Consider the following 24846-nt stretch of genomic DNA (forward strand, 5'->3'; position numbering starts at 1 on the left):
AACCGTTCGTTTTCCCTGTGCATCTGAGTGTGAGAGGGAGCGGTACCATGTGCCACGCAGTGAAGGGACATCGGTCAAAAAGCTAGGACCAAGGGACTGAGGGATGGTTGGGTGGGGGTGAGGACGGGGTGAAGGGAAGAGACTCCCAGCCTACGCCCCCCATACGTACGCAAACTGAAAGTCAGTCTCGCTCTAGACACCGAAACGAGTGATGGCAGGCCGGAGAACTCGATGCTCTCAGGAAGGAGCGCAGCTCCCACCTCAGTCACGGTCAGCCGAAGTCTGCGTTCTGCAGCTAGCGGAACGACAGCCTACCCAGAACCGCCCGGAGCTGGTTTGCAGCACGCCGTCTACGTAACCGCCGTCTGGCACGAGCGCTAAGTGGATTCCGCCATCTTTATTGTGGTCAGGAATATTTTTTTACTCCTCCTGGGTTCATTAACGCTCAAAGATATAAGCCTTTTAGTTCTTTGCTAGTCTTCAGAGCTCGAGATGAAACAGGAGAGAAGGGAACCAAAGGGGGCGGTGTCGCACTAGGTCTGCCACAGTTCCCTCACTCTCCGGTCTGCCCTCACTCAAGATGGCCACCAGCAAAATGGTGCAGTGGCGAGAGCCGCGCTGCGCTGGTTGCTAAGGAGACGCGACTACCGGAAATGCGGAATTCGGGAAGAGAGCGCGCGCTAGGGCAGTGGGAGGGAACCCCGGCGTCACAGATCCTGACAGGGAAGAAGTAGGCAGGTCCTGGCAGGGGGGAGCTGTGGCGGCGGTATCTCGCCAGCTCCAGCCGGATGGAGTCTCGAGTCGCGGACGCAGGGGCCGGCCAGGCTGAGCGCGCAGCGGGCGAGGGCCGGACAAGCAGCAGCGCCGCTCAGGGACCCGCAATCTCGGCGCCCTTGGGTGCTGCCCGGTGGAAGCTCCTGCGGCAGGTAAGGTAGAGCCCTCTCGACTCACTTTTGCCTTTGGCCACTCCCCTCGCAAGCGACAGGCAGCTACTCTCCCCTTGGCAGCTCTGGGAGTTCCCTCACAGTTTTGCTGGGAGCCTCCTGAAAAGCGCCTCCTTGGTTCACCTAAGGGTCGCGCCAAAAGGAGGTATCAGGTGGCATTGGGCAGGGAGGGGGCAGCCGAGGCTGAGTCCTGGGAAACTCAGCTCGAAGGAGAAGATCCCTTTCTAGACATTAGTCTGCATCTGAGGGACTTTTCTCCTTGCTCGCCAGTAGGGCCGGTGGGACCGCCGCTCCCCAGTCCATACTGTTCTTTCCTGCTTCTGTTTTACTTTCTTCCCCTGGTTTCTTCCCCTTGCTTCTTAACTCCTAGCCTGGTTCTAGCTCCAAATCTGTCCCCTCTCTTGGTGATCAGCATGGTTGACTGTGTTGGGACAGTGACGTTGCACGTGTTGCTTCGGTTTCTTTCGTGGAGCGGAGAGCGAAGGGAGTTGCAAGAGCTGCCCCGGCGCCCTCCCGCTTCGCTTTCACGCGAAAGTTACGTGTTTATCTTATGGTTTGAAGAGATCAGAGAGATTCTCGGTGTCTAAGTATGTTGATTTTTTTACTGGCGGTTATCTTTTAGCACTTAAAAGGTGCTACTGTTGCTGGTAACTTAAGTCGTATGCAGGTTTGAAGATTTTCTGATTTGACGACACTGACGCTCTTTCCAAACTGCTTGAAGTGAAATCTGTTTATTGTTTACATCCCAGTGTTATGCTTCTGCCTGGGGTGTCCTGCCGAACACTTTATTCAACAGGACATTTTCCATTTCTGACTTATATTTCGAGGAGAGTTTCCCAGCTATTGCCAGGTTACTTGAGATTGTGCTTTTAGTATTTTGGCGGTTACTTTGTTTGCAATTGTCTCGAGTCACCTTTTCATACAGTGGCCTTCCAGTGCTGTCATGACACAACTCAAAGATCGTTTGTTTGCTGATGCATTGAAAGCCTTTGCAGGGCATTAATGATCTGGTTTTGCAATTAATGTTACAAATGGTATTATAGGATAATAAAATGCAAGTCCTCATAGATCATTATCTATAGGAAATTTCTATAGTGAAGTAAACATCAACTAAATTTAAAGTATCAGAATAGTAAATTAGGGCCTTAAAATGATCAATCAACTCTTATCGTGACGACTTCAGTAATTCCTAGTAAAAATTCTAGTTGACCATCTCATATTCATTCTGAATTGTTCTCTACATTAGAATAAGGATAAGTTTCAGCTATGGCTGGCACTTGAACTCCTCACATGCTTTGAAGTTTAATGTTTTGGTATACATGTGCCCTCTGTTTAGAGTCTTTCTACTTCTCTACTTGATGAATGACTGTTATCCTTCAGACCTCTATTTCAATCTCCTCTTACGTGAAGGCTCTGCTGACTCCTCTGGCTGAGTTAGACCTTCAGCTCACTATATGGGTGAACCTCATATCACATTATTTTATGATCATTTGATCAGAGTCCAACTTTCTCACTACAATAGGAGTTCTTCCTGGGAAAAGGTGATATTTTATAAATCTCCATCTCCTGCACCGGCTCTCGCTAGTTGATTTTTAGTAGATACTGTTACGTATTGTGGAAAGGCTGAATAAGGACAGTCTTTAAGTGGCCCACAGCATCTCATCCTCAGTGTATTGTATCAGTGAGTAACAAATAACTACACTGTCACAACTGCATTCAACAGTGAGCATTTATTCTGTTTGTGGGCCACCTGGGAGTTGACTGACATAGGCTGTGATCAGCTGAGTGGCTCTATGCTGCATGCTTGGTCCACATGCCTCTAATTCTGGGCTGACATGTTCTCATAGTGATGACAGAGGTATAAGAGAGCAAGCGCAACCACTGAAACACATTTTAAGCACCTACTAATATCCTGTTGGCCAAAGTAAGATACTTAGCCAAGCCTAAAGTTAGGAGGCAGAGAAGTATGTTTTTTTCTTTGAGGGAGCAGGGGAGAAAGTGAATATTTTTCTATAATAATCGAATCTTCCATGTATTTTAAACATTTGCAGGCTCTTAGTAAATATGTTTTAAATGAATGGACCATTTGCATCTTGTTAGCATCCAACTGGAAAACTGTGAGGAATCTAAACAATGCTAAAGATATGCAATTCTTTTTCTCTCTCTTATGTGACATCTTCATGACATCTGCTATGTCTCCTTGTTTTCTCCCTCACAATTCTCTTTCCACTAGGGCTCCAGTGCTGTCTCATGGCCTTTCACCTTAACTGTTCAATATTTTCTATGTTTTATAGTTAACATTTTTGAGAGAAAACCTGGTTGACCTAGTTCATCATTTGATACTAGGTCACATTGCTCTTGGGTGGCCTCAGCCTGCAGTGGCTTGAAGCAGGATTTTGGTTCATGGCCAGAGACTGAGGTTGGGCCGTGGCAGTGAGAGTGCTGAATCTTAGCCACTAGACCACAAGGGACCAGTGGCCAGTGATAAGGCCCTGGCCCATCAGCTGTTGTGGAAGTGAATTTCCACATAGAGATGGAAAGTAGTGAAACAAGTGTTTATTAGGAGGAAAAGAGTACCTGTGGATAGACACATGGGCGAGCTCAGAGAGAGAGTTGTGTCCTCGTGGTAGTTTGAATCACTTTTATGGGGCATTTCTTCTGGGTTTCCTTTGGCCAATCATCTTGCTTTGCCTGGTTCTGAGTCCATATCGGTATATCTCAGGGTCCTCCCGTGTGTGTGCGTGCATCTCTTAGCCAAGATGGATTCCAGCGAAGAGGTGTATGGGTAGGATGGCATCACTTACTATGGGGTAGCACCCCCTCCCTTTTTGACCTTCAGGGAGCCTTTCTGTGCGTGTGTAGTGGAGAAGGTCTCCTTGACTTCAAGAATGAGGAATATGTAGTCTTTTATCTCTTATCTGGGCAGGGCTTAGCTCTTCTCCCTCCTGCTATTTTGGAGTATCTGTCCACAGGGGATGAACTCTGGCTGCTCACCCTGGGGCCCATCTATCTCCTGCCTCAACATGGAAAATTGCTGACTTTTGAGTCTAGTGCCCACTTTAATCATATGAGGTCTGAGAGTCTATGGATCAATATCAATAGAGGCTGTGGATATTCCGTAATATTTTTCTCTTTGTTGTGTCTCATTACCTGATGGCAAAGATAGCTGTTGGCAACTTCATCATCCACCCAGCTAGTGATCCAGAAGAAATAACCCTTTTCCCCAACACCCAAATCATTTCCTCCAAAGAACTCTAAGAGGCGAAGTTTGCACCAACTGCTGTGCCTAGGAGACTAGTGCACTTTGGCCTGCGTCATGAGCCCACCCTGTGGCAGGGAAAATAACAACCCTACCATTATTGCATAGGGAGAGGGAGGGGCATTTCCCAAGGGGAAGGGATGTAGAGCAGATGAGAAAGTAGCAAATGACCATTACATGCTTACACACATCTCACAACCACCTACAGAATGAATAATGGGGCCTAGAGGTCTGAATACTTGGCTGAAGAATCCGATTAATCGAATATTTCACAGTACAATTTATTTTTATTTTTTCAATTAAAATTTTTTTTATTTTTTTAGTTTTTTGGCTGTGCCTTGCGACGTGTGGGATCTTAGTTCCCCAACCAGGGATCGAAACTGTGCCCCCTGCATTGGAAGCGCAGAGTCTTAACCACTGGACCGCCAGGGAAGTCCCTCACCGTACAATTTAAATTAAAGCAGGATGATATATGTTTGAGACTGTCAATGCGGAAAGAGACAGCATGATTTCTGGAATAGAATTTCATACAATTGATTTTAGTCCCAGATCTACCACCCTTAACTATTTGTATGATGGTGAGCACCCTCTTTGGACCTCAGTTTTCTCATTTGTAAATGAGAGAGTGGGACTAGATTTCTTTAAGACCTTCTTCCTAATAATTATTATTCCAATAGTTTTTGTAATATTTAATTCATGACAATACCAACAGGTGGTATAAAGAAGCTTGTGAAGAAGGACAGTTAACTTGGCAAGCAACTCAACAGGGAAGGGCAGGATTGTGCACTGGCACTACTCAGTTCACATGGTCCAGTCTGAATATTTAATAGAGGGAATGGAGAGTGTTTGTTAATCCAGAGAATCAGTTACTAGAGATGTACTGTATTTTGTGCTCTTTTTAGGCCTTCTGATTCCATTGTAGAAAATGGCAGACAGACACCAAGAGAGCATGTCTTAAGAATGTTGTGTGATGTGCTTGTAGATCTTGCACTGAGGGTTGTGGTTTAGATCCCTACATAAGTGAAGAATTGAGGGATGGACTCTTTATTGGTTTTTATTGGCATCACTTGGATCACTTTCTGCAGCAGGGGCTGAGCAAGGTCATTCGTGCTTTTTCACTCCTTTTTTTTTTTTGCATAGAGAATTATTTGTTGACAACATTTTATACATCATTGTATTTATAAGGGTTTTTTCCCATTGTTTAAGTTAAACTGACATTTCAATTGATTATAGAACTTTGTACTGCTATAGTCACAGATGACATAGATTTTTGTGTACTCTGCAGAACATCCTTTAACCTTAAGTGTTTACATGTAATGCTCATCCCTGACCCCTGCTGTTCAAACCTTGTTGACATATACGTCAGTGATTGGAGGAGATTTTCTTTTTTATGTCTCTGATTTATTAAGATTAATAATTGCTTTTGGGCTTTCCTGGTGGCGCAGTGGTTGAGAATCTGCCTGCTAATGCAGGGGACACGGGTTCGAGCCCTGGTCTGGGAAAGATCCCACATGCCACGGAGCAACTAGGCCCGTGAGCCACAACTACTGAGCCTGCGTGTCTGGAGCCTGTGCTCCGGAACAAGAGAGGCCGCGACAGTAAGAGGCCCGCGCACCGCGATGAAGAGTAGCCTCCGCTCGCCGCAACTAGAGAAAGCCCTCACACAGAAACGAAGACCCAACACACCCCAAAATAAATAAATAAATAAATTTATTAAAAAAAAAATAATCGGTTTCATTGGATTCCTTAAAAATATTTAGGATTGTGTTTTAGGTTAAAAAGGTGAATGTGAATGTTTTCTTGAATTAGAAGTATGTAGCTTATCAGTCTAAAACCAAAATATTCCATCAATAATTATTTTGAATGAAATGAACTTTTAACTGTGCAGTAAAGAAACTAAAATGTTTAGAAGGCTCTAGGTGTGAAAGCATTTGTCTTTTTTTTTTGAATTTTATGTTTTGTGTATTGAGTTGGTCAAAATGTTTGTTCAGGTTTTTCCATAAGATGTTACAAAAAAACGCAAAGGAACGCTTTGGCCAACCCAATATTTTCCACAATTTAAAAAATTTTAAAAGCAAAAACTTTCTAGAGCAGTGAGTTTTGAGTGGGGTTTGGAAATTTACATATTTTAACAATTGCTGCAGATAAACATCTTTTCATGCTTATTTGCCATCTGTTTATCACTTCAATGAAATGTCTCTTCATGTCTTTTGTCCATTTTCTTTTTTTTTTAAAGATGAACATATATTTATATTGGTAAATGTAAAAGAGAGAAAAACTAACATAGTATTGACTTATTTTAAACATTTGATCAAGGCACTTTTTTTTTTATACAGCAGGCTCTTATTAGTCATCAATTTTATACACATCAGTGTATACATGTCAATCCCAATCACCCAATTCATCCCACCAGCACCACCCGCTCCCCTGCCTCTTCCCCCTTTGGTGTCCATACGTTTGTTCCCTACATCTGTGTCTCAATTTCTGCTCCGCAAACTGGCTCATCTGTACCATTTTTCTAGGTTCCACATATATGCGTTAATATACGATATTTGTTTTTCTCTTTCTGACTTATTTCACTCTGTATGACAGTCTCTAGATCGATCCACGTCTCAACAAATGACCCAATTCCGTTCCTTTTTACGGCTGAGTAATATTCCATTGTATATAGGTAACACATCTTCTTTATCCATTCATCCGTCGATGGGCATTTAGGTTGTGTCCATGATCCGGCTATTGTAAATAGTGCTGCAGTGAACATTGGGGTGCATGTGTCTTTTTGAATTATGGTTTTCTCAGGGTATATGCCCAGTAGTGGGATTGCTGGGTCATATGGTAATTCTATTTTTAGTTTTTTAAGGAACCTCCATACTGTTCTCCATAGTGGCTGTATCAATTTACATTCCCACCAACAGTGCAAGAGGGTTCCCTTTTCTCCACACCCTCTCCAGCATTTGTTGTTTGTAGATTTTCTGATGATGCCCATTCTATCCAGTGTGAGGTGATACCTCATTGTAGTTTTTTTTTTTTGTGGTACGTGGGCCTCTCACTGTTGTGGCCTCTCCTGTTGCGGAGCACAGGCTCCAGACGCGCAGGCTCAGCAGCCATGGCTCATGGGCCCAGCCGCTCCGCGGTATGTGGGATCTTCCCGGACTGGGGCATGAACCCGTGTCCCCTGCATTGGCAGGCGGACACTCAACCACTGCGCCCCTTGGGAAGCCCCCTCATTGTAGTTTTGATTTGCATTTCTCTAATAATTAGTGATGTTGAGCAGCTTTTCATGTGCTTCTTGGCCGTCTGTATGTCTTCTTTGGAGAAATGTCTATTTAGGTCATCTGCCCATTTTTGGATTGGGTTGTTTTTTTATTATTGAGCTGCATGAGCTGTTTATATATTTTGGAGATTAATCCTTTGTCCGTTGATGCATTTGCAAATATTTTCTCCCATTCTGAGGGTTGTCTTTTCGTCTTGTTTATGGTTTCCTTTGCTGTGCGAAAGCTTTGAATTTTCACTAGGTCCCATTTGTTTACTTTTGTTTTTATTTCCATTACTCTAGGAGGTGGATCAAAAAAGACCTTGCTGTGATTTATGTCAAAGAGTGTTCTTCCTATATTTTCCTCTAAGAGTTTTATAGTGCCCGGTCTTACATTTAGGTCTCTTATCAATTTTGAGTTTGTTTTTGTGTATGGTGTTAGAGAGTGTTCTAATTTCATTCTTTTACATGGAGCTGTCCAGTTTTCCCAGCATCACTTGTTTAAGAGACTGTCTTTTCTCCATTGTATATCCTTGCCTCCTTTGTCATAGATTAGTTGACCATAGGTGTGTGGGTTTATCTCTGGGCTTTCTATTCTGTTCCATTGATCTATATTTCTGTTTTTGTGTCAGTACCATATTGTCTTGATTACTGTAACTTTGTAGTATAGTCTGAAGTCAGGGAGTCTGATTCCTCCAGCTCCGTTTGTTTCCCTCAAGACTGCTTTGGCTATTTGGGGTCTTTTGTGTCTCCATACAAATTTTAAGATTTTTTGTTTTAGTTCTGTAAAAAAAATGCCATTGGTAATTTGATAGGGATTGCATTGAATGTGTAGATTGCTTTGGGTAGTATAGTCATTTTCACAATATTGATTCTTCCAACCAAGAACATGGGCTATCTCTCCATCTGTTGGTATCATCTTTAATTTCTTTCATCAGTGTCTTATAGTTTTCTGCATAAAGGTCTTTTGTCTCCCTAGGTAGGTTTATTCCTAGGTATTTTATTCTTTTTGTTGCAGTGGTAAATGGGAGTGTTTCCTTAATTTCTCTTTCAGATTTTTCATCATTAGTGTATAGGAATGCAAGAGATTTCTGTACATTAATTTTGTATCCTGCAACTTTACCAAATTCATTGATTAGCTCTAGTAGTTTTCTGGTGGCATCTTTAGGATCCTCTATGTATAGTATCATATCGTCTGCAAACAGTGACAGTTTTACTCTTTTCCCAATTTGCATTCCTTTTATTTTTTTTTCTACTCTGGTTGCCGTGGCTAGGACTTCCAAAACTATGTTGAATAATAGTGGTGAGAGTGGACATCCTTGTCTTGTTCCTGATCTTGGAGGAAATGCTTCCAGTTTTTCTCCATTGAGAATGATGTTTGCTGTGGGTTTGTCATATATGACCTTTATTTTGTTGAGGTAGTTTCCCTCTATGCCCACTTTCTGGACAGTTTTTATCATAAATGGGTGTTGAATTTTGTCAAAAGCTTTTTCTCTATCTATTGAGATGATCATATGGTTTTTCTTCTTCAGTTTGTTAATATGGTGTATCACATTGATTGATTTGTGTATATTGAAGACTCCTTGCATCCCTGGGATAAATCCCACTTGATCATGGTGTATGATCCTTTTAGTGTGTTGTTGGATTCTGTTTGCTAGTATTTTGTTGAGGATTTTTGCATCTATATTCATCAGTGATATTGGTCTGTAATTTTCTTTTTTTGTAGTATCTTTGTCTGGTTTGGTATCAGGGTGATGGTGGCCTCGTAGAATGAGTTTGGGAGTGTTCCTTCCTCCACAATTTTTTGGAAGAGTTTGAGAAGGATGGGTGTTAGCTCTCCTCTAAATGTTTGATAGAATTCAGCTGTGAAGCCATCTGGTCCTGGACTTTTGTATGTGGAAAGATTTTTAATCACAGTTTCAACTTCATTACTTGTGATTGGTCTGTTCATATTTTCTATTTCTTCCTGGTTCAGTCTTGGAAGGTTATACGTTTGTAAGAATTTGTCCATTTTTTCCAGGTTGTCCATTTTACTGGCATAGAGTTGCTTGTAGTAGTCTCTTAGGATGCTTTGTATTTCTGCGGTGTCTGTTGTAACTTCTCCTTTTTCATTTCTAATTTTATTGATTTGAGTCCTCTCCCTCTTTTTCTTGATGAGTCTGGCGAGTGGTTTATCAATTTTGTTTATCTTCTTAATGAACCAGCTTTTACTTTTATTGATCTTTGCTACTGTTTCCTTCATTTCTTTTTCATTTATTTCTGCTCTGATCTTTATGATTTCTTTCCTTCTGCTAACTTCTTTTTTTTTTTTTTGCCATACGCGGGCCTCTCACTGTTGTGGCCTCTCCCGTTGCAGAGCACAGGCTCCGGACACACAGGCTCAGCGGCCATGGCTCACGGGCCTTCCCGTTCCACGGCATGTGGGATCTTCCCAGACCGGGGCACAAACCCGTGTCCCCCGCATTGGCAGGCGGGCTCTCAACCACTGCGCCACTAACCCCTTTGGGGGTTTTTTGTTGTTCTTTCTCTAATTGCTTTAGGTGTAAGTTTAGGTTGTTTATTTGAGATGTTTCTTTTTTCTTGAGGTAGGATTATATTGCTATAAACTTCCCTCTTAGAACTGGTTTTGCTGCATCCCACAGGTTTTGGGTCGTTGTGTTTTCATTGTCATTTGTCTCTAGGTATTTGTTGATTTCCTCTTTGATGTCTTAAGTGATCTCTTGGTTATTAAGTAGTGTATTATTTAGCCTCCATGTGTTTTTTTTTTTTTCTTGCAGATTTTTTCCCTGTATTTGATATCTAGTCTCATAGTGTGTGGTCGGAAAAGATACTTGATACAATTTCAATTTTCTTAAATTTACCAAGGTTCAATTTGTGACCCAAGATATGTCTATCTTGGAGATCGTTCCATGAGCACTTGAGAAGAAAATGTATTCTGTTATTTTTGGATGGAATGTCCTATAAATATCAATTAAGTCCATCTTGTTTAATGTATCATTTAAAGCTTGTGTTTCTTTATTTATTTTCATTTTGGATGATCTGTCCATTGGTGAAAGTGGGATGTTAAAGTCCCCTACTATGATTGCGTTACTGTCGATTTCCCCGTTTTTGGCTGTTAGCACTTGCCTTATGTATTGAGGTGCTCCTCTGTTGGGTGCAGAAATATTTACAATTGTTACATCTTCTTCTTGAATTGATCCCTTGATGATTATGTAGTGTCCTTTTTTGTCTCTTGTAGTAGTCTTTATTTTAAAGTCTATTTTGTTTGAAACGAGAATTGTTACTCCAGCTTTCTTTTGATTTCCATTTGCATGCAATATCTTTTTCCATCCCATCACTTTCAGTCTGTGTGTGTCCCTAGGTCTGAAGTGGGTCTCTTGTAGACAGCATATTACGGGTCTTGTTTTTGTATCCATTCAGCCAGTCTATGTGTTTTGGTGGGAGCATTTAATCCATTTATGTTTAAGGTAATTACCGATATGTATGTTCATTCCTGTTACCATTTTCTTAATTGTTTTGGGTTTGTTTTTGTAGGTCTTTTCCTTCTCTTGTGTTTCCTGCCTAGAGAAGTTTCTTTAGCATTTGTTCTAAAGCTGGTTTGGTGGTGCTGAATTCTGTTAACATTTGCTTATCTGTAAAGGTTTTAATTTCTCCACCGAATCTGAATGAGATCCTTGTTGGGTAGAGTATTCTTGGTTGTAGGTTTTCCCCTTTCATCACATTAAATATGCTCTGCCACTCCCTTCTGGCTTGCAGAGTTTCTGCTGAGAACTCAGCTGTTAACCTTATGGGGATTCGCTTGTATGTTATTTGTTGCCTTTTCCTTGCTGCTTTTAATATTTTTTCTTTGTATTTAATTTTTGATAGTTTGATTAATATGTGTCTTGGCATGTTTCTCTTTGGGTTTATCCTGTATGGTGCTCTCTGTGCTTCCTGGACTTGATTGACTATTTCCTTTCCCATGTTAGGGAACTTTTTGACTATAATCTCTTCAAATATTTTCTCAGACCCTTTCTTTTTCTCTTCTTCTTCTGGGACCCTTATAATTTGAATGTTGGTTCGTTTAATGCTCTCCCAGAGGTCTCTGAGACTGTCCTCAATTCTTTTCACTCTTTTTTCTTTATGCTGCTCCCTGGCAGTTATTTCCACCATTTTATCTTCCAGCTCACTTATCCATTCTTCTGCCTCAGTTATTCTGCCATTGATTCCTTCTAGAGTATTTTTAATTTCAGCATTTGTGTTGTTCATCATTGTTTGTTTGCTTTCTAGTTCTTCTAGATCCTTATTGAATGTTTCTTGTATTTTCTCCATTCTGTTGCCAAGATTTTGGATCATCTTTACTATCCTTACTCTGAATTCTTTTTCAGTTAGGTTGCCTATTTCATCTTCGTTTATTTGTTCTTGTAGGTTTTTACCTTGCTCCTTCGTCTGTAATATATTTTTCTGTCATTTCATTTTTTTTTTTTTTTTTGATGGTTGGTGCTGTATTCCTGTGTTACTCGTTGTTTGGCCTGAGACGTCCAGCACTGGAGTTTGCAGAAAGTTGGGTAGAGCTGGGTCTTGTTGCTGAGATGCGTTCCTCTGGGAGTCCTCACTCCAATTAATATTCCCTAGGGTCCTAGGTTCTTTTTTAGTCTAGCGGTTTGGACTCGGAGCTCCCACCACAGGAGCTTGGGCCCAACCTCCAGGCTGGGACCCAAGATCCTGCAAGCTTCGTGGAATGGTAAAAAAAAAAAAAAAGGTAAAAGAGAAAGAAAGAAAAAAAGCAGTACAATATCAAATAATAAAAAATAAAGTAAAATTAGAAAGATAAAAAATATATTAGGAAAAATAAAACTACCATTGAAACAAGTGCAACAAGGTAAAATAAAACCTCAACAGAAAAAAGAAAAAAAAAAGCGGGGGGAACAAGCCAAAAGGGGAGAACAATTACAGAGTATAAAGAATAAAATAAAATTAGAAAAATAAAAGATTTATTAGGAAAAATAAAAACATAAAAGAATCAACAACAATGAATCAGCAAGGTAAAACAGAACCCCAATCTAAAAGAAGAAAAAAGAAAAAGAAAAACAAAAAGCCTTGGCTATGGGGGCGAATTTTAGGTGGGGGCTGGAACTTAGGCAGGGGCGGGGTTTAGGGTGGGACAGGACCCAGGCATTTGGTGTTACGGTTGATCATGGGGTGGGGCCTAGGCTCAGGACCCATGTAGCTGGAAAAGGCCCTGAGGGGGGGCCACGTTCAAGTGTGGGGCAGGGCCTCTTCTTAAGACCTGGGTGGAAGGGGAGAGGCAGCACATGGAAGGGAGGGCCTCTGGAGTGTGGGGTTCCAGAGTTTGGAGGTAGGGCCCTGAGTGAGGGTGTGTGGGTGGGGTTTAGGCCCAGCGCATTGGAGGGGGTCTCCGAGTGTAGGGGTGGGGCCCTGGGTGAGGGTGTAGGGGCGGGGCTTGGATTTTGCATGGCAGGAGGGAGGCTCTGAGGGCAGAGGATTAGGCCCGAGCCCAACAGGCTCCCTGGTGCCTAAGTGGACAGGGAAGGCACTGGCCGCATTCCCTTCCATTCCTTCGTGCCCCTCCCTCACCATCTCCCCCAGGGTGTCCCCCGTCACTGCTGGACCCCTAACCGCGGGTGGGTCCCGCTGGGTGTAGGAACTCCCCCAGCCACCCCTCAGGGGTGCCAGTCCTGGAGGTCCGGCCTTTACTTTTGCTCCCCCTTCCTCCCTCTCACTCCCTCAGGACCCACATGGCTGGAGGGGGCCTCGGTGGGCAGAGGATGAGGCCTGGGATCTCAGCAGGTTCCTGGGCACACTCCCTTTTGATCCTCTGCCCTCCCAATGGTCCCCCAATTTACCGCTTCCGGCATGGGATCCCTTCCCCTCCCCCAGCTGCCCCTTAGGGGCACCAGTCCCATCCTGCCTCCACTTCTCCCCCTTCACTCCTCCCATGCCCCATGTCCTACCCAGTCACTGGGGGTTCTTCCTGTCCCCTTAGGTTTCCGTGGTCCCTCACCAGTGCCTGGCAGGTGCCCTAGTTGTGAGGAGAGATGAATTCCGAGTCCTCCTAGTACACCATCTTGACTCTGCCCTTGAAATGTATTTTTAATATTCAGTTCAAAATACTTTCTAATTTCCATTGTGTTCTTTTTTTCATTCACAGATTATTTAGAAGTTTATTGCTTAACTTGCAAATATATTTGGTTTTTCATATCTTTTTATTTTTCATTTGTTTATGACTATTAGAGTGCTTTATATCTTAAAAAAACTTTATGGGAAATGTCAAACATATACAAAAGTGGAAAAAAATAGTTTAATAACCACTCAGGTATCCATAAGCTTCAACTATTTTTAACTCTGGACCAAATTTGTTTCATTTCTGTTCTCTCATTATGCAACCCTCACCAGATTATTTTGAAGCAAATCTCAGATATCATATTTTTTCTATAAATATTTCAGTATGTACCTATACAAGATGACATTAAAAAATTAACTACAATACCATATCCTATCCAGAATAATTCCTTGATGTCATAAAATATCTGGTCAGTTTCCAAAAGTTTTCCATTGTCTCCTAATTTTTCTTTACAGTTTGATTATTTTGAAAACAGGATCCAAATTAAGTTCCAAATATTGTTATTGGTTGATATGTACAAGTCTTTTTAATCTAAATATTCCCTCAGCATGGCTCTTTTTCAACCCTTGCCGTTTATTTTAGAAGCAACTGGGTGTTTTGTAGTTTCCCATAATTTGAATTTTGCTAATTGCACTTGATGATGTTGTTTAATGTGTTCCTCTATCCCTGTATTTCCTATTTCCTGTAAGATATAGAGGCTTGATCAGATTCAGATTTGATGTTTCTTGTTTTGTCTTGTTTAGTTGGTCAAGATGATGGTGGTGTGAGATTTCATCAACAATCATAGTGATGTCTGGTTATTTCTCTTCTTGATGATGATTACCTAGGTTCATGAATTCATGAAGGAGTTGAAAAATGGTGATGTTCTGTTGTTCCTTCTTCATTTACTACTTGGAATACTAGTATAAAGAGAAATTTCCCCTCAACTTCCATTTGGACATTCTCAGTTATGGTTCATATAGAAGAGACAGATAAATACTTGATTTTTCCTCCTCATTTACTAGTTTTCAAAATAAGTTGGTTCTTTAGCATTTTTCGGTGATCATCAATGAAGTATTTAAAAAGCTACTGTTATGAACTAACGTGTTTCAACTCAGTTACATTTATTATCTTTGTTAATGCTTGCACTATCCCATCAGTCCTTTTGATATAACCCTTAATTTTGTATGGCTTTCTTGTTTTCTTGTGTGCATGTTGTTCCAGACTTATCTTGTACAATTCCTGCCCTTTTTCCAAGGGCCTTACTTTTTTTTTCTTCTTTCTTCTTTTTGGCTGTGCTGCGTGGCTTGCATTATCTTAGTTCCCTGACCAGGAATTGAACCCACGCCCTTGGCAGTGAAAGCGTGGAGTTCTAACCACTGGACGACCAGGGGATTCCCCTTACTTTGTTTTACTAAAAAATGGTATTTAGAGACAGCAGTATGTGCAGTAGGTGTGCTCATTGCTACTAGTTTGGTCATTGTTTTTAGACCTTTTCAGTGGTCAGATGTAGGAAATATATGTACAGTTTTAAAAAATGAAATACATCATTAGTTTATATTATACTTTATTCAGATTCAGAGCTACAGGGTTTTTGCTTAACCTCATTAATCTTACAGTTGTATCTCCTTTCTTCCATACTTAAAAACCTAGTTTTCAATGGCACCAAGAAAACTACTCATTTGATTTATCTTAACACACACACACACACACACACACACACACACACACACACACACACACACACACACACACACACACACACACACACCGGCTCAGAATAACATACCTGCCCCTGCCTAGGTATTAAGCTTTGAAATTCAACTTTTACCCCCTAAGTCTACAAGCTGTTGAAGGTGCTGCTTGTCTTCTCAGCTCTTTCTTTTGGAATTGATGAATGTCTCACAAGAAAAGTGGTTGCAAAAGCCAGACTCATCTCTCTAGATTTACCTCCTTTTAAAGATATTAGACTGGTAGATTTTCACTATATTCTTTGCCCTCTGATGCCTTCAAGTAATGTTTTAAAATATTTTGTGTATGTTTTCTAGTTGTCTTCAGTAAGATGTTGGTCTGAATTATCTAATCTGCCATTACGGGAAAAGAAAGTCCCCTTACCACTTAAATGTTGAAAATTTAATTTATATTTATATAATGTGACGACAGTATTTGGTTTTATTTCAAAGGTTCTGAAACAAAAACACCTGGATGATTGTCTACGACATGTATCTGTAAGAAGATTTGAATCATTTAATCTGTTCTCAGTAACAGAAGCCCAAAAAAGGGAAACTGAAGAGGACGTTGGTGCCTGGGTTCAATATACAAGCATCTTGTATCCTGAATACAGTATTTTCTTAAGGTAAACATCACTCTAGTTAAGATTTTTTTTTAAGTTTTTTTCTCTTGTAGAAGAAAACAATCTAAGAATCTCATTGTTCATTCTATTGAGTTTGCAGGCAATCTTTATCAGAACTTAGGTTTTGCAGCTTTGTGTTTGGAATCCTGCTGCTTTAACTGGGTCTTACTGTATTCTCAGAACTAAAAATAAAACATTCTAAGGAATGTATCGGCATTTGAGGATAAAGTTCAAATCAAAGGGTTCATTTAACCATTGTCTCATAGCATTTGATTATGAAAAAAAGCCAAGTTCTTTTTGAGGCAAAGAAGGCTGAAAGTGAAAACAGAATTTTTCCAAACTGCTCTTCAAGTAGTAGTTATTTGAAAAATCAAGCTTTGGTATTTTTCCCATTCATGTTTTGTCACTTTCAGAATAGAATCTTAGGAATAGGAGGAGAAAATTCACCCAAAACACTGATATCGTGAGAAGCATACAGACTGTTCTGGCTTTAAAAATCATTAGGAAAGAGATAAGAGAGTTGCAAACTGAAGTAACAAGATATCATTTTTACTGAATTAATTTTCTCTCACAGTTACAGTCTAGCATGTTGCAATATTACTGCAGGTATTTGATTTTATAAAATCTGCCTTTCTTGACAAGATTTCACCTTTTGAAAGGGAGGGAGGAGCACATTTGCAGTAACTGTAAGAAGAGCAAAAAACATTTTAAGTGGAAACGTGTCTGAATACAGTTTAGGTGAGGTCAGGAATAATTTTAAGAAAAAAAGTTTTCACAAAGGATGTCTATTTATAATATATGTTTCCTGAACTATTTTAGTTTAAAATATCTCAGCTCTAAAAGATACCATTATAGCTTAAAATTTGGGATTTGGATAAAAATTGACTAGAGTGGACAGGGGAATGCAATTAGGATCTGGTTTCATCATGTTGATTTATTAAAAACTCTAAATAGAAGGTAAAAACTTAAGGATTTGTGAGTTTGCCTGTACATTCATTATGAGATTGAAATTAGAATACCTCAACTGCCTGGCATTCTGATGGAGATAATTAGTTTAGTCCTTGATTAGGAAGGAAAGAAAAATGCATTAAATGCTTACTGTTTGCCAAGTACAGTACTACGTGCTTTGATGTATTCTAATTCATGTACTCCTTACAATAAGTCTGTGAAGTAGGAATGAAGATGACTAAACAATTGGAAGATAGAATCTATAAGGATATTAAAGAGAAGGAGAAACAGAGTAATACCCCTACTGGTAGGGGTCTTCAGGTATAAAGTTCTAAAACTTATCTTCTACGTCTACGGTGACAAGAGGCAGTAAGTGTAAACTGTACCAAGAATAACTTCCTGACATCTTCAAGGCCCTGGTAAAGAATAACTTCCTGACATCTTCAAGGCCCTGGTAAGGCTTAGCCAGAGAGAATGTGAAATCTTCTGTTCTTGAGAGCTTTCAAAATAAGGCATCGTTCTCCACCTGGTGGAGATGGTGTTGATGTAGCACCAAGACACCTCTCCAACAGTGTGGTTCTTTGTGATATATCCATTTTTGAAAGAATAAATATATCTATATAAATATGATATTAAATCCTAGTTTATAGAAAGATGACAGGTGACTGAGCTAGAATTTAGGCCTCATTGGCTGCCAAGATTTTTTCTCTGTTTTTCAAACTAGCTAATATCTCTCCATATCAATAGTGCAAAAATAACAATAGCTTACACATACAGAATTCTAGAGCTGAATTCTGATCTTAGAAAAAAATAATCCTAACAACATTAATAATGACTGACAATTGAGTGCCTACTATGTGACAAGCACTGTTGTGAATGGTTTACATGTATAAGCTTATTTAATTCACATAGCACCTCCTGAGGTAAATACTGTTTTTATCCTCATTTTACAGATGAGAAAATAACTCGATTGAGGGCACACAGCCAATAATTGGTTGTGCCCCTATTTAAACCCTGGTGGTCTGGTTTCATGCCTGTATAATACTTTAAAAAACTTTTGTTTTGAAATAATTACAGGCTCTCAAAAAGCTGCAAAAATAGTACAAGGAGTTCCATGTACCCATCACCCAGCTGTCTCCATCAGTAACATCTTATATAATGATAGTCACAGCCTGCACTTTTAACTTCTACACATCCTGCCACTTGTGCGGCAGTCATATATACATTTATTCACTTTTCAGATGAAGGGATTGAGGCCTAGATAAACTAATTTCCTCATTGATTATTCTGAGCATTCCATTTCTTACTCCATAATCCTGATACCGTATAGGAAATCACTGATATTACTGTAATTGCTTAGGAAGGGCAGGATTTCTGCCAAGAATAGTTCATTCCATTCCATTGCCAATTTTGTTCATGTTGATTTCTTATGGTTACCACTTCTCCTTGTTTACTGTTATCTGCCCAACATGGATTTCCATTCTTGCTCCTTTGATATCTTGTATCAACTCTTTTGTCAGTCTTTCCATGCCATTTCTTTAGCTACTTTTATCTGTTTTCTTCAGTGTTATTTGAATTGTGAGCACTCTAAAGTTTAAAAAAATTACTTGTAATAGCCAAAAGTAGTGGCTTGGAAAGTTGTTTTGAAATGCAGTACCATCATCATCTTCTATATTTTTTAAGTTTATTAACGCTATGCAGTGAAAAAAAGTGGTGAATAGTTTTTAAATAAATCAGTAAATTCATTTCCCTACATATTGATTTATGTTCCTTTAAAGTTTTATTAGACTTGAAATGAATACCTTCAGAGAGTAAATAACAAGATATTCGTGAATTCAGAGTACATAGTTGTATATTGTTTATATTATTAAAAGGTATATAAGCAGTGGCCTGAATTAAAATTTTGATCATTTCCTGTCAGCTTTACATGATGATACTTAAAATGAAGGAATAAAGAATTTCCCCTGGTGACTTTTCATCAGAAGCAAAAGTCTGGACAATGTAAAAGTTAGGTTATGAATTCTCCAAGATCTGTTGTCTTTTCTATATATCTGAGGATGGTCAACTCTTTGCTCCGAAGTGAATGTTGAGACTTAGTAAAAATCCAGGGTATGGCTCCTGCTTTATTCCTTGGCAAAGTCTTCTTGTTTCCCTGGTGTTCATTTCTTAGAATTTTATAGAAGAGGTTCTTGCTATTAGATAGATGCCTGTATAGAAAACTAATATATACCAGGAGGTGTTTATACTAAAAATCCGTCATTAAAAATTCCTTGTTCCTGGGACTTCCCTGGTGGTCCAGTGGCTAAGACTTGTGCTCCCAATGCAGGGGGCCCAGGTTTGATCCCTGGTGAGGGAACTAGATCCCTCGTGCTGCAACTAAGAGTTTGCATGCTGCAACTAAAGATCCCATGTGCCGCAACTAAAAAAGATCTCGCATGCTGCAACTAAAAGATCCCACACGCCGCAGCAAAGATCCCATGTGCCGCAGCTAAGACCCAGTGCAGCCAAATGAATGAATGAATGAATAAATAAATAAATATATATGTATATGAAGGAACTTCCCTGGTGGTCCAGTGGTTGTGAATCTGTCTTGCAGTGCAGGGGATGTGGGTTTGATCCCTGGTCAGGGAACTAAGATCCCATGTGCCATGGGGCAACTAAGCCCATGTGCCACACTACTGAGCCTGTGCGTCACAACTAGAGAGAAGCCTGCGCACCACAACGGAGAGCCTGTGTGCCACAACGAAAGATCCCATGTGCTGCAACTAAGACCTGATGCAGCCAAAATATATATATATATATATATATTTTAATAGATCTTTATTGGAGTATAATTGCTTCACAATACTGTGTTAGTTTCTGTTGTACAACAAAGCAAATCAGCCGTATGCATACATGTCCCCATACCCCCTCCCTCTTGAGCCTCCTTCCCATCCTCCCTATCCCACCCCTATAGATCATCGCAAAGCACCGAGCTGATCTCCCTGTGCTATGCTGCTGCTTCCCACTAGCCAACTATTTAACGTTCAGTAATGTATATATGTCGATGCTACTCTCACTTCACCCTCCTACTCCATGTCATCAAGTCCATTCTCTGTGTCTGCCTCTTTATTCCTGCCTTGCAACTAGGTTCATCAGTACCTTTTTTTTTTTAGATTCCATATATATGCGTTAGCATACGGTATTTGGTTTTCTGTTTCTAACTTACTTCACTCTGTATGACAAACTCTAGGTCCATCCACCTCACTACAAATAACTCGATTTTGTTTCTTTTTATGGCTGAGTAATATTCCATTGTATATATGTGCCACATCTTCTTTATCCATTAATCTGTCAATGGACATTTAGGTTGGTTCCATGTCCTGGCTGTTGTAAATAGTGCTGCAGTGAACATTGTGGTGCATGTCTCTTTTTGAATTATGTTTTTCTCAGGGTATATGCCCAGTAGTGGGATTGCTGGGTCAAATGGTTGTTCTATTTTTAGTTTTTTAAGAAACCTCCATACCGTTTTCCATAGTTGTTGTATCAGTTTACATTCCCACCAACACTGTAGGAGGGTTCCCTTTTCACCACACCCTTTCCAGCATTTATTGTTTCTAGCTTTTTTGATAATGGCCATTCTGACTGGTGTGAGGTGGTACTTCATTATAGTTTTGACTTGCATTTCTCTAATAATTAATAACATTGAGCATCTTTTCATCTGCCTCTTGGCCATCTGTATGTTTTCCTTGGTGAAATGTCTATTTAGGTCTTCCACCCATTTTTTAACTGGATTGTTTGTTTTTTTGATATTGAGTTCCATGATCTGTTTGTATATTTTGGAGATTAATTCTTTGTTGTTTCATTGGGAAATATTTTCTCCCATTCTGAGGGTTGTCTTTTTGTCTTGTTTATGGTTTCCTTTGCTGTGCAAAACCTTTTAAGTTTAATTAAGTCCCATTTGTTTATTTTTGTTTTTATTTCCATTACTCTAGGAGGTGGGTCAAAAAAGATCTTGCTGTGATTTATGTCAAAGAGTGTTCTTCCTATGTTTTCCTCCAAGAGTTCTGTGTCTGGTCTTACATTTAAGTCTTTAATACATTTGGAGTTTATTTTTGTGTTTGGTGTTGGGTAGCATGCTAATTTCATTCTTTTACATGTAGCTGTCCAGTTTTCTCAGCACCACTTATTGAAGAGGCTGTCTTTTCTCCGTTGTATGTTCTTGCCTCCTTTGTCATAAATTAGATGCCCATATGTGCGTGGGTTTATCTCTGGGCATTATCCGGTGCCATTGATCTATATTTCTGTTTTTGTGCCAGTACCATACTGTTTTGATTACTGTGGCTTTGTGGTATAGTTTGAAGTCGGGGAGCCTGATTCCTCCAACACCATTTTTCTTTCTCAAGTTGCTTTGGCTATTTGGGGTCTTTTGTGTTTCCATATGTATTGTAAGATTTTTTGTTCTAATTCTGTGAAGAATGCCATTGGTAGTTTGATAGGGATTGTACTGAATCTGTAGATTGAATTGGGTAGTAGATTGCTTTGGGTAGTATAGTTATTTTCACAATATTGATTCTTCCAATCCAAGAACGTGGTATATTTCTCCATCTGTTTATGTTATCTTTGATTTCTTTCATCAGTGTTTTATAGTTTTCTGAGTACAAGTCTTTCGCCTCCTTAGGCAGGTTTATTCCTAGGTATTTTATTCATTTTGTTGCAATGGTAAATGGGAGCATTTCCTTAATTTCTCTTTCTGATTTTTCATTGTTGGTGTATAGGAATGCCAGAGATTTCTGTGCATTAATTTTGTATCCTGCAACCTTACCAAATTCACTGATTAGTTCTAGTAGTTTTCTGGTGACATCTTTAGGATTTTCTATGTATAGTAAAAAACTGTATTCAAAAAAATTTCTTCTCCTTGTCTTATGAGTTGCAATTTCTTGTTGTATAGAGATTACTGTATAGATACTAGAAATTGTTGTTCCCCGCCCCTGTATTTTAACTTAATTTCAGTGTAATAGGAATTTGCATATTCTGGAAACTTTAAAATACTTCCATTTATTCAGAACCATAAAAGTGCCTGAGTTATTCATTTATAAATGTATACATGTCTTAGGTATAGAAGAAGCTGAGAGGCCTGAACTGTCCTCCTTTCTTTGAATGACTCCTGTTGCTATGGTAATTGCTGAATTAGAAGCCTAGCATTCTTGCGTTTTGGCCTGTCCTGGAGGCTTAGAATGGGCAAGAAGTCAAGAATGACTTTGTAGGGCTTCCCTGGTGGCGCAGTGGTTGAGAGTCCGCCTGCCGATGCAGGGGATGCGGGTTCGTGCCCCGGTCTGGGAAGATCCCACATGCCGCGGAGCGGCTGGGCCCGTGAGCCATGGCCGCTGAGCCTGCGCGTCCAGAGCCTGTGCTCCGCAACGGGAGAGGCCACAGCAGTGAGAGGCCCGCATACCACAAAAAAAAAAAAAGAACTGTAGTACAGCAAATGCACTGCATTGAGATCATGTATTGCTTCTCTAAGGAAAGGAAAAATAATAAAACAAACCCTCACCCCACTGGATTTAGTATGGACCCTGTGAGCGCACACTGAATAAAAACTTGTGATGGGAATGATATGCTTATGAAATTAGATGTATGGCAGATTATCCTTATATGTGTAGTGTATCATAGGTGCCCCTTTAAAACTTGGCAAGGTTGGTATCTGAGGCAAATATGAATACTGAATTTATATTTGTTTATTTATTTATTATTTTTAATTTAAATTTATTTATTTATTTGTTCATTTTTGGCTGCGTTGGGTCTTCGTTGCTGCGTGCAGGCTTCCTCTAGTTGCAGTGAGCAGGGGCTACTCTTTGTTACGGGCGCGCAGGCTTCTCATTATGGTGGCTTCTCTTGTTGCGGAGCATGGGCTGTAGGCACGTGGGCATCAGTAGTTGTGGCTCGTGGGCTCTAGAGCTCAGGCTCAGTAGTTGTGACTCACGGGCTTAGTTGCTTTGCAGCATGTGGGATCTTCAGGGACCAGGGCTCGAACTTAACCACTTAACCACTGTGCCACTTAGGGAAGTCCCTGAATTTATATTTAAAAAGTACAGTTTTAATGTTAGTAGTGCTGTTTACAACAGTGGTGAATATTAAAGCAGCTTTTGTTCTCTTGTATTTTATTTTGTATTTTAGAAGGAACTTTATAGGAGCTTCAAAATGTGGTGCAGTGTATGTAGAAAATTAAAAGACGAATCCATTGAGTCATGTTTTCATGGAGCTTAAATCACAGATATGGGCTAATTATAACTTAATTTTCTAGGTTATTTGAAGTTCAATCATGATTGTTTGTGTAGTTTGCTTACATATACATATATTCAAAGTTTCAGTAAATTGAAATATTCCCTAGATACTTTTTCAAATATTATGTAGAAATAATCTTTTAGTTTCCTATAACTAGTAGATGTAAGACTGAAAAAAAAAACTCTTCAGCCATTTATTTTTGAAAGATCTCCAAAGTAGTTGCATGGAAAATCAACTTTTTAAACCTCTTTGTTCTTATGCAGCCTCTTAGGACCCATTCTGCTCTCTGGCTTACTTTTTCTGATTTTGAGGGACCACTTTTCCTTTTAATCAAGGTAAAATTAATCATTTTAACCATTTTAAATTCAGTATATTCACGATGTTGTGCAACCATCACCACTCTCTAATTTCCGAAGCTTTTCATCAACCCAAAAGGAAGCCCCATCCCCATTACTAGTAACTCTCCATCTTCCTCCTCCCCCTAGCCCCTGGCAACCACTTATCTACTTTCTGTCTATATGGATTTGCCTATATTGCCTATTCTGGACATTTTATATAAGTAGAATCATATGATACGTGGCCTTTATATTTGGCTTCTTTCACTTAGCATAATGTCTTCTGATTCATCCATGTTATAGCATATACCAGTACTTCATTCCTTTATTATGGCTGAATAATATTCCATTGTACGGACAATACCATATTTTGTTTATCCCTTCATCAGTTGATGGACATTTGGGTAGTTTCTACTTTTTGGCTATTATGAATAATGCTACTATGAACATTCATGTACAAGTTTTTATGTGAATGTTTAAGTTTTAAATTCTTTCTTTTAGGTATGTACTGAGGGGCAGAATTACTGGGTCATATAGTAACTCTTTGTTTAACTTTTTGAAGAATGGCCAAATTGTTTTCCACAGTGGCTGTGCCATTTTACCTACTAGGAATATATGAGGGTTCTAGTTTCTCCCCATTCTTGCAAGCACCTATGATTTTTCCTATATTATTATTATTTTGTATTATTGCCATTCTAGTGGGTGTAATCTTACTGTTGTTTTGATTTGCAGTCCCCCAGTGACTAATTATGTTATATGTTTTTTCATGTGCCCATTGGCCATTTGTATAACTTCTTTGGAGAAATGTCTGTTCAAGTCCTATGCCCATTTTTAATTGGGTTGTTTGTCTCTTTGTTATTGAATTTCAGACTTCTTTATATATTCTGGATACTTAACCCACATCAGATATGTGATTTGCAAATATTTTCTCCCATCTTCTGGGTTATCTTTTCACTTTCTTGATAGTGTCCTTTGGTGTACAAAAGTTTTTAGTTTTGTTGAAGTTCAATTTATCTATTTTTTTCTTTTGTTGTTTGTGTTTTGGGTGCCATATTTAGCCCTCACTTACTTTTAACCTCTGGTTTCAATCTCTTGATACCTTTAGGCTTCAAATTTTTCTCTGGTAGCTTTTTTTCCCCCCCTCTTCAGATAATTATCTGCCCCAGTTACTTGCTCCTTAATCCTTACCCCATAGGCCATTCTTTAGAAAAACTCAAAGGTCCTCAGTTCTAGCATAGCTTTAGGTGCTTGTGAAAAAAATTTCTTGGCTTTGGGAAGAAAACACTGGCTACTGGTAAACTTTTTTCCAGCTTTGTTGAGATATTGATATAATTGACATATAACATTGTGTAAATTTAAGGTATACACTGTGTTGACTTGATTTACT

The 24846-nt window shown here is 39.6% G+C and overlaps 2 protein-coding genes across 4 annotated transcripts in view; one reads left to right on the plus strand and one right to left on the minus strand.

Annotated features, from left to right (window-relative positions):
• PREPL (prolyl endopeptidase like) overlaps positions 1–281 on the minus strand; it is a 54092-nt gene extending 53811 nt beyond the window's left edge. For all 3 annotated transcript variants that reach the window (XM_082851886.1, XM_082851887.1, XM_082851885.1), the window contains exon 1: positions 170–281. The gene's annotated coding sequence lies outside the window, so the exon portion shown is untranslated. The remainder of the gene's footprint in view (positions 1–169) is intronic.
• Positions 282–761: 480 nt separating this feature from the next.
• Positions 762–24846, plus strand: part of CAMKMT (calmodulin-lysine N-methyltransferase) — a 406140-nt gene continuing 382055 nt past the window's right edge. Inside the window, exons 1-2 of the mRNA XM_082851893.1 lie at positions 762–926; positions 15743–15915. Of these exons, the coding sequence (XP_082708019.1) occupies positions 789–926; positions 15743–15915 (311 nt within the window). The 5' untranslated portion in view covers positions 762–788. The remainder of the gene's footprint in view (positions 927–15742; positions 15916–24846) is intronic.

Source organism: Leucopleurus acutus (assembly GCF_964270905.1).
Source record: "Leucopleurus acutus genome assembly, chromosome: 12".
In the NCBI taxonomy this organism is placed as follows: Eukaryota; Metazoa; Chordata; class Mammalia; order Artiodactyla; family Delphinidae; genus Leucopleurus; species Leucopleurus acutus.